Source organism: Sinocyclocheilus rhinocerous, unplaced genomic scaffold (genome assembly GCF_001515625.1).
Source record: "Sinocyclocheilus rhinocerous isolate Xijiao unplaced genomic scaffold, SAMN03320098_v1.1 scaffold1524, whole genome shotgun sequence".
In the NCBI taxonomy this organism is placed as follows: Eukaryota; Metazoa; Chordata; class Actinopteri; order Cypriniformes; family Cyprinidae; genus Sinocyclocheilus; species Sinocyclocheilus rhinocerous.
The window spans coordinates 67,805-78,577 of NW_015641031.1; the positions used below are offsets into that span (position 1 = coordinate 67,805).

General features: G+C 36.5%; 1 protein-coding gene across 2 annotated transcripts; it reads right to left on the reverse strand.

Annotated features, from left to right (window-relative positions):
- Nucleotides 1-15: 15 nt before the first annotated feature.
- LOC107754219 (gastrula zinc finger protein XlCGF57.1-like) lies at nt 16-10,576 on the reverse strand. Of its 2 annotated transcripts, XM_016570592.1 has the most exons (3): nt 10,511-10,576; nt 9,699-9,816; nt 16-1,711 (listed from the first exon to the last, which is right to left on the reverse strand). In XM_016570592.1, exons 2-3 carry the CDS (start codon nt 9,781-9,783, stop codon nt 612-614), a joined length of 1,185 nt encoding a protein of 394 aa, XP_016426078.1. In that variant the 5' UTR covers nt 9,784-9,816; nt 10,511-10,576; the 3' UTR covers nt 16-611. The 2 variants fall into 2 exon arrangements, with proteins under 2 accessions (XP_016426078.1, XP_016426077.1); XM_016570591.1 differs by lacking the exon at nt 10,511-10,576 and having other exon boundaries at nt 9,699-9,825.
- Between the last annotated feature and the right edge of the window lie 197 nt (nt 10,577-10,773).

Sequence of the window (10,773 nt, forward strand, 5' to 3'; positions counted from 1 at the left end):
AACGAAACACAATAAATGCAGTCATTGCTTTCAGAAATACTTTGACGACCAGTGGTGGGTGTGGGTAGAGTTCGCCAATGCTAAAGTGCCCTGTTGGTCCAGTGTAGGTGCCCCTGGACTGGGATTTCTGCTAAAGGGGGCCCAAAACTTTTAGGCAAATTTGCTTCAAGGCAAAGAATAAAAAGATGAAGAATGGACATAAAATTATTTATTACTTGTGATGAAGAGGATGGAGTCTTGTAGGAATGTCACCTGTTCAGACGAGTATAATCCCACAATTAAATGGCCATGTAAACAGCCTAACCAAAAAAATCATATTAAAGCAGAAAAAAATCAACTTTGGGCCACATTCACCTGTGGTGTGAACGTAGTTTTGATTTCACACAGATACATATTTTCTGGTGCCATTTGAAATTGCTGAGCCATTTAAATCTCTTTCCACAAAAAGAAGAATAGGTTCTCTTTAATACTTGACTTTTCATATGTATCTGCAAGTGTGATGGCTAAATAATAATGTTTTGTTACTCTGATCACAATTAAAAAACCTTCCTCCAGAGTGAATGTGCTGGTGATCTTTGAAATTGCTCCTTTTCGTAAACATCTGGTCAAACTCAGAACATTGTATTTTTTTGTCCAGAATGAGTTTGCGAATGATCTTTCAGGTCTCTATTATTTGTGAAACTCTTTTCACACTGAAGACATTTGTAAGGTCTCTCCCCAGTGTGAAGCCTCGTGTGAACCTCAAGATTTCCTTTAAGCGCAAAACTTTTTCCACACTGAAGGCAAGTGAAAGGCTTCTCTCCGGTGTGAAGCCTCAAGTGAATGTTAAGGTTACCTTTTAGTGTGAAACACTTTCCACACTGAAGGCAGGTGAAAGGCTTCTCTCCAGTGTGAACTCTTCTATGAGCCTCAAGGTTTCCTTTGTTTTCGCAGTTTTTTCCACACTCATGGCACATGAAAGGCTTCTCTCCAATGTGAATTTTTACATGATTCTTCAAATGTTTCTTGTCTGTGAAACTCCTTCCACACTGATGACATATAAAACGGTTCTCTCTTGAGTGAATCCTCGTATGTTTATTAAGGGCTACTGTAAATTTGAAAGTCTTTCCACACTGGCCACAAACAAACGGCTTCTCTCTGGTGTGAGTTTTCCTGTGGTCATTAAGGGCTCCTTTCTGTTTAAAACTCTTTCCACACTGTTGGCATGTGAAAGGTGTCTCTCCAGTATGAATTATCATGTGGCGTTTAAGGCTTCCTTTTTGAGTGAAACATTTTCCACACTGTTGGCAGGTGAATGGGCTTTCTCTAGTGTGAATTCTCATATGGACTTTCAGGTTTCCATTTCGACTGAAACTTTTTCCACACTGTTGGCAGGTGAAGGGGCTTTCTCCAGTGTGAACTCTCATGTGGACTTTAAAACTTCCTTTTTGAGTGAAACTCCTTCCACAATGCTGGCAAATATAAGGCTTCTCTCCTGTGTGAATTCTCATGTGGACTTTAAGGTTTCTATGTTGATTAAAACTCTTCCCACACTGTTGGCAGGTGAAATTATATTTAATTGTAGTCATTTGAGCTCTTTTTCGAGTAGTCTTTTCAGTCTGTGAGCAACTTAAAGATTTTTCTCCAGTCATGTAATCATGATGTTTCTCATACTGATTTTTATCTTCCTTTTGATTCAGTTCTTGACTCTCTTCTTTCAGTACCACCAGGTCTATAGCAAAAAAAAAAAAAGGTCGATAACCAGAGTTTAATGGCACAAAACAACATATCTCCAAACATTTACACTTGTAAAGTACTAAACCAACAACAGGTATGCTAGATGCTTTGTAAGATGCCTCATCATACACAAGCATTGAGTACCACAGGGCTCAGTATTAGGTCCTGTGCTTTTCTCCTTGAGGGAAAATATCATTAGATTTAACTGTTATGCCAATGATACTTTTATATTCCCTCCACACTTGATACACTCCAAGTTGGCAGAGTGTTTTAATTAAGAAGATATTTATCAAAAATGGGATGGCTAGTAATTTTCTTCTATTAAATTTAGGCAAGTCAGAGGTATTAAATATTGATACAAATACCACAACAAATGAGATTCTAGACCTTGATGTTTGTACTGTTGTAAGGTTTTTATAGATATGAACTTATGTGTTGTGTTTCAGCAGCCAGTCCTTTGATATTCACATTTACAACATTTGTAAAACAATCTTCTTCCACCTTTAAAATATTGCAGGGTCAATAAATTAGCTCTACACTTATTACCTGTTTCCTATCAATTTTAAAATTATGCCAAGTACACACAAAGCTTTGAATGGCCTAGCTCAGGGTTGACCAATCCTGTTCCTGGAGCTCTACCAACCTGCAGAGTTCACTTCCAACCCTGATCAAACACACCTGTCTGTATATGGGCCATTCTACAGAATTGGTCCAAACTGCTGTCCACAACTAAAAACACATTTAAAAAGCTTTTAATTATTCAAATCTTAGATGTTTACTAAGATCAATTCAGAAGACGGGAAATAAAGTGCGCGCATCCGTAATAAAACGTCCCTCACATGGCTCCGGGGGGTGAATAAAGGCCTCCTGTAGCAAATCCATGCGTTTTTGTAAAAAAAATATCTATATTTCAAATGTAATAAAACACTTTTCTATCACTTCAGCTATCTGTCATACGCGGAAGGCTTTCAGGCGGATGACATAGTACGTCGGCGTTGCATGATTAGTGACGAGCGCGGAGAGAGAACAAAACCAATCGCCGTTCACGAATTAAAAGCACAAAACGAGGATTTGTAAAGAAAAAATGTCGGAGGATTTCGATATAAGCCGAGAGGAGACTGGTTTTCCTTTGCTAAAGTAAGGAAACTTTGTTTCCTTTGCTCCTGCATTTCTCAGAGGCGCACGCACGACACATATATCCTAAAACAAACAAACAAAAAACACCTACTATAGGGCTCAAAACAGAACTTTAATCAAATATAAAAGTAAATAAATCAATTGTAATTATATTGTATTATTTACAAATTACAATTGTAGCACTAGACAGTTACCTATGGCTATTATTTTATTAATACAGTTGTCTGATTGATTTTAGTCTCAAGCATTCAGAAATCACGCAAAAGAAAACTAAGCAGTTTTACTACGATAAAACCATGGTTAATTTTTTGTTAGGGTTGTGATGTCCAGGGCCGCATTAACCACTGGGCTAGGAGGGGCTGAAGCCCCGGGGCCAGAGCAAGGAGGGGGCCCGTGATTGGCTGTGGAGTAGCTTGACGGACATCGGTAGGGTTGAGAAATTAATTTTGCGCGTCATGATGTAAGCTTTTCATTTAAATGCATTTTAAGCATTTTGGTTTAAAAACTAATTTAACTGTTCAGGGACATTAAGCAGTGGGGCAGGATTCATTTTGGCAAATGCGCGCGTTAAAAACAGTTTCTGATACGTGCGGAGCGCACTTGCTCGTACAGCGCCTGACTAAACCAAGAGTTATTTTTCACGCCTTGTGTTTAAACGTTCGAATACACATAGTTGTGTGTCAAAATGCCTGTCTCCTTGTCAACACAGTCATTTGTGACTTAAATGAACGTTAAAGGGGTCATATGATGCTGCTAAAAAGAACATTGTTTTGTGTATTTGGTGTAATGAAATGTGTTTATGCGGTTTAGGGTTCAAAAACACATTATTTTCCACATACTGTACATTATTGTTTCTCCTCTATGCCCCGCCTTTCTGAAACGCGTTGATTTTTACAAAGCTCATCGGTCTGAAAAAGTGAGGTGTGCTGTGATTGGCCAGCTATCCAGTGCGTTGTGATTGGCCGAATACCTCAAGCGTGTGACGGAAATGTTACGCCCCTACCATACTGTGATGCCCTGTCCGGCCGGAGCGACGAGACAAAAACATTAAAACCCATTATGAACGAGGCATTTGTTGCATCCAGTGGGGACATAATTACGGATTATAATGACTTATAGTGTCTTTTTAGGTCTGATTTTATAGTTTACAAAGAAGTATTATCTTAATACTTCTTTGTAAACTATTACACTGAAAAAAATTATACTAATTTCTTTCAAGTAAATGGTTGCAATTATAAATTGTTTATTTATATGTAGCTAAAATAAATTGATTGCAACCACTTACCTTAAAGAAAATTAGTAAATTCAATTAATCATTTTTTCAGTGTATTTGAATTAACAAAACCATGGTTAATTTGTGGTTACCATCCATGGCTAATAAGAACCATGAATTTTTTTTTTTTTTTTTTTCCCTATTTAAAAAAGTTTTAATTCTCAATTGAAAACTAAAATGCATAGTTTCAGCCAAGCATACATGTAATCTCATTCATAACTCATGGCTATGCTGCATTAGTCAAGTCTGCTGGAACCAACAACACCACTTTTGTTCCATTTCTCTGATTTAAATCCAAACTATGTAACTGATACAGTGAGATCCAGTCAGATGAGTAGCCTAATATATATGTCAGAGATCAATTTTCAAATAAGGAAAAACAAATTTATTAAATAAAAAATATTTATTATTTAATACAATAAAAGAATAAATTAAATATGAAAATTATAATAGGAAGTAGGTTTAAACTAAATTAAAATCTCTTATACAATAATTTATAATATGCGATAAGACGATCGGGTGTGTCGAAAGACGATGAGCATGTATCGAAGATATCCAGAGATATTGTCAAAAGCATTAAATAATGTCAGTATTAAGAGTATTTGGCATTTCCAATGAATGTAGGCCTTGTTACATTCTTATTATTATTATTAGGGCTATTATTATTATTAGGTTACTTTTTTATTAAATGAATATTAAATTCATTCATAAAATTAATTTGCTTCGCAATAAATGTCATAGCGCATCACCGCATAACTGACGCGCTGTGAGGATAATAAAAAATTAGGCTATAGCTTACGCTAATTGAAAATGTTTTTAAAAATGTCTTTTAAAACAGGTCTATTATAGCCTACACAATGAATTATAGGCTTATAATTAAAATTGTTAACACTGGCCATCAATGAAAATTAATAGCAGCTTTATTTCAAGCACCGACTTTCAAAAACAACCCGTTTAACACAAAATACGTTTCTTCTTATTTTTTTCACTAGCCTATGTTCGGGCCACAAAAGAAATTAAGAAAAATGAAAACTAATTAAATAATTATATGCTGTTATCAGCATATTAAGTAGTTTAGTCTCTCGTAGTCTCTGAGAGAATATGCGCCGTTAATGCGCCATCAGTTTTCACTTACTGGTGAAAGTCGTTCACCGGCATAAGTCTTGCGCAAACTTTGCACGTTGCTTGTATGATATCCATTGGCTCGCCTTAATGGTTTAAAGCAGAAATATTTCCAATATCGCAACATACCCACCCTTCCGTGCATGTTTACCTCATATTCGTAAATAAAAGAAAGCAGGTTACTACTATATGCAGTCTTGAGGACAACAATTGAACCTCAAACCATAAAGGGGGAAGATGATAGTACCTGTAGTAAAACAAGAATCAACATGGTTTGCATAGCATCATATTTGTTGCGTACTGAGAAACAACAAAAAGAAAAACAATAGTAATGTTGGTTAAAATGCCAAACTCTAAGTTACTACTTTGATCTATTTGCCAATAGCCTTGCCAAGTTATAGTTTGCACCTTATCTGACATAAACAGCAATTGTTAGGGCTAATGTCAGCATTGCCAAACTTTGTACCTACTATACTGTCCTCGCTTAAGAAAACAGTCAGATGGTGAGAGTGGAAGGGTGATCCAGTGGGATTGTGATTTGCTGTTGATTTGCAGTCTCTTTTTATCTATAGGCCTTACACATTTGTCAATTATCCCCACTTGATATTTGGGGAATGAACCAAGCATTATGATTGGTCAAACTCTTCTTTTGTTGTTGCTTGATTTGAGTACTGCACATGCACATGCACCATGTTTTTGCATAGTTTAGAGTGACGTATCAGCGTACTTTGGGGGCAAAATGCATACAGGTTCACAACACGCATTGTTTCAAAGCAGCTTTACAGAAGGTCTAAACAGAACATGTTTTAGGCCAAGTTTTTGATCTATAAATAACAATGATTAAAAAATTATCCTAGATTATGATTATCTAGTAGATATATCAGTGGTACTGTTTTTTATTGAGCAAGACTGCATGTGATTACCATCATCAGAGAGATGGAGAGAAACTGCGATGGTATGGCAGAACAACAAAAATAATTACCTCGCAACAATGTTGCCGAGAATTTGTAAAGCAGCAGGCACCTCCAAGATTTACACAAATCACTGTCTTTGCAGCACCATGGTGCAGAGATTGTCTGATGCAGTTCTCGATTCGAGAGGACATAAGTGTGAAATCACACTACACAGCTACAGTACTGGAGGCCCAACTTAAATCAAAAGGGCCTTTCGCACCGCTCCATTCGCACAGACAGTGTGTACTAAGAAGTGACGTAAGCCGGTCGATTAAGCGTTTGACCAATCAATGTCTACTTACGTCACGATTAGTACCAGTTGTGCCGGTTAGACCCTGCTCCGGAGTAGGAGCTAATTTGGTTCTCGAAAAAGGCAGTCCGGTACTAAAATCGCACCCAGTTCCGGCGGTGCGAAAACACCAAAAAGTGGGTAGTTCCACAATTAGTTCTGGTACTATGAAAAGGTTCCCGCGGTGCGAAAGGCCCTAAAGAAAGTGCTTGAGCAACATCCTTGCTGCATCAGAAAACACTGCTGAGCCTCAACCAAAGAGAACCGCGTCGAATATCACCACAGTGGAGCCGTTTGAAATGAGACAAATTTTTTATGCGTGCACAATAAACTGAAATGTTCAAATCAATGTAAATAAGTAAGCAATAATGTACGAGATGCCGTGCTATAGCTACTGTTAATAAGTTATGGCTGAAGGGTGTTGTTAGGCACAACGCGAAATGGGAGTAAAAAATAAATAGTAAGTAATAAATTAATAACATGACATTACACATTTCATTAAATGTTTATAAAATAATTATTAAATGTGCCCTTGTGTTTCATGTTGTTGTATCCATTTTATAAACCATTTATAACCATAAATCACTTTGCAATAACGTATATTTATAAGCGCAGAGAATAACGCAATAGTTAATAATATTTTCTTGTGCCGAGAAATAAGCACCTGTATTTGTGTGAAAAAAATCACCTATTGTTTTTAATAAAATAATAATAATAATGATACAGCGTATGAAAAATGACAGTGTATGAGAACGGTTCCTGGCCTGAGCCATTTGAGCTCCATGGGATGATGCAAATTATACGCAAGGAATAATTGATGACGGGCCGTTGAATTCTTAGAAAATAATGCACACCCGAGGTGGTGATGCGACCACGATGCGAAGCGGAGCTGTTCTGTGTTAGCTGCACCACGCGGATACGTTGTATTCGTTCAAATCAAAATACGTTGTTTACGTTCAGTGGATACTCTCCAAAATGGCGCTAGGGTGACGCAGAGGAAACGAATTGTTGAATAAAGTCGTTAATTTTGTTTTCTTTGCGTACAAAAAGTAATGTCGTAGCTTCGTACAATTACGGTTGAACCCCTGATGTCACATGGATTATTTTACCGATCTTGATACGTTTCTGGACCTTGATCGTGGTAATTACATGGCTGTCTATGGGAGGGTCAGAGAGCTCTCAGAATTCATCAAAAATATCTTAATTTGTGTTCCGAGCAGTCTCAGTCTCTCTCTGTGTGTGTAAATATGTATATGTATACGTATATACAGTAGACAACATTTGAAGTGGATCAAAACCTTTCATCAAAGTTGTCCTAAAACCAAAACAATACCTGTTCTTGTCTTAGGACAACTTTGATTAACTTTTTTGATCCACTTCAAATGTTGACTACTGTATATATATGTGTGTGTGTGTGCGTGTGTGTAAAATAAATCTGCATCATTGATCTTTTTGATCTTTCATTCCAAAAATTCATAAAAATTCTAACCTTTCATTGAAGTAAAAGAATTTAAAGTGGGGAGAATATCTCCTGATGAAACAAATGTTTTTTTTCCTTTAATGCATGTTGGCCACAATTATTGGCACCCCTACAAATTCTTATGAGTAAAATATCTCTGAAGTGTATTCCCATTCATATTTACATTTTTAGCACACCAGGGTGATTAGGAGCATGAAATTGTCCAGCCATGACTTCCTGTTCCACAGGATTATAAATATTAGGAACACTAGTGAGGAGGAGAGTTTGAGTGGCCAAAGACTCTCTGAGGATCACAGCTCAGAGCACAGGGTCAGATATATATATCAAGGGTTTCAAGAAAAATTCTCCTTGCTCATCCAAAAACAATCTCCAGCATATTCAGTTATCAGACACGACTGGAACTTCAAATGGCACTGGCTTCTGTGGTCAGATGAAACTAAAAAAAAAGAGCTTTTAGGCAGCAAACCCACTAGATGGGTTTAGTACAACCGGATAAAAAGAACCCCATGGTTATATAGGCTACTGCTGTATCTTTAATGTTGTGGGCCTGTTTTTCTGCCGGAGGTCCTGTACATGTTGTTCAGATGCATGGCATCATGGATTCAATCAAATACCAACAGATTAAAAATCTAAACCTGACTGCCTCTGTAAGAAATCTTATAATGGACCGTGGTTGGATCTTCCATCAGGACAATAATCCAAAACAAACATCAAAATCAACACAAAAATGGGTCACTGAGCACAAAATGAAGCTTCTGCCCTGACCAACCCAGTTCCCTGAGCTGAACCCTATAGAAAATGAGTGAACTGAAGAGAAGAAGCTTTGAATCTTAAGTATCTGGAGAGATTCTGTATGAAGGAATGGTCTCTGATCTCTTGTCCTCTTCATCTTGGGAAAAGGATGGTGCACTAATTGGGTGCCAAAAATTGTGGCCAACATGAACTAGAGAAAGCATTTATTTCACAATGAGATTTTCCCCTCACTTTCAATTGTTTTACTTCAATGATAGATTAGAACTGTGTGATTTTTTTTGAATGAAAGATCAAAAGGATAAACAATGCAGATTAATTTTCACAGCTGCCTTTGCTCATATTTACCAAAGGTGTCAATATTAGTGGAGGGCACTGTATATGTATATGAACATAATTAAAGCATTTACAGATGACTGTCCCACTGATGGTTTTCAAACTTTGTTCCTTTAAAAGTTAATGTTTCCAGAAGTAAATGGCACAGATGTTTTTCAATCATTCTATCTGGAAACAAAATGTTGGTTTAAAACAGCAGTTTGATAAAGCAAGCATTTTTAGGAAGATAAGTAAAAGAATCATGTACAGCAACAAATATAAAGTTGATTCACATTTCATGACTTGCTTTATTCAAAATAAATATTTTTGTTAGAAAAGAGTTGCATAATAGTCACAGAAATTAATTGCTTTCATTGTTAAAGGTTTATAAGTAAATAGTCATTTAAAAGTAGTTAAAAATAATTTTGTTTAAGCTACTTCAATATTATTTTTTTCTCATTTTAAGTGTGACACGTACATAAAAACGAATGCACAATGTCCATGTCAAATAAAAGTGCTTTAAGACACTCATATGACATTCTTCAAAAATATCATTCATTTCTGTAGAGATTTAGACATGTGCAAAAGTTGTTTAGACATGTCTCACAAGACATCTGTAGACATTTGAATAAGGATCATTCAGCTTTGAGAATGAAAACTGACCTGTTTGTTCCTCAGTATCTTCTTGTTTGACTCTGAATGTTTCTTCAATCCTCACGTCTTCACTCTCCTCTTTAATAAACGCCATCTTTATAAAAGTGTGTCACGTGGATCTCAGTTGCTTCACCAGGAGTTGATGAGTTTAAGATGAGAATAATTAAGAGAAAGAAAAATAAATACAAACTAAATCTCTGGATGCGTGTCAATCAGCTCACAAGTCACTGGGAGTCAGAGTGAGAGTTAATGGTCTTAAATGGTCTCATTGAAATCAAGACTTGCACTAAAAATGTAGTTTGTACACACACACACACACACACATACATACATACATACACACACACACACACTACGTGAATATAGGACTTTAATTTAGTATTCAATGATTTGTAGATTACACTTTAATGAAAACCTTTGCTATTGGTTTAAATTGTCATTATACGTTTGTGTTTTTTTCTGTCGTTGCATTTACACCGTTTTGATTAGCAGGTGTCTAAAGCGTGCAGCGATTCGAGCGATTCGAATCCGTGAATCATTTTGAGAAGCAATTGGTTCAATTGACTCGTAATTTCAAAAAGCTCCGTTTCTCCATCAACTTGGAGAAAGGGTAGTAATAGTAAAAACTGACTCACGATATAGAGAGCGGAAATGAGATGTGGATGCGCTATACTCACAAAACATAACGTTAGATAAACCATTACTATTCTGCATTCACTGCATTCATAATTCATTTTGCATCGTAAAAAAATAGACAAAAAAAGTTGGCATCGATTTAAATACTGTAAATGCTTAAAGGGTCATGAAACCCTAAAACAAACCTTTCTTCAGCGAAATCACAACAGATGCTGGAGAACGGCGCGGCCCTATGACTCCATATCGCAAAACCAAAATAAAAGTCGTGTTCACACGTTCTTCTTCTTTTGATTTAATGGCGAGTTGCGAACCAACTTCAAAGGTGCATATCGCCACCTACTGTGATGGAGTGTGAAAACAATGACCAAACCCTCCTATATCCTGTTATATAACCCACTATTCTTAATAAATCTCATGACTGCATGTATTTGTTTTCCTGAATTTGGAC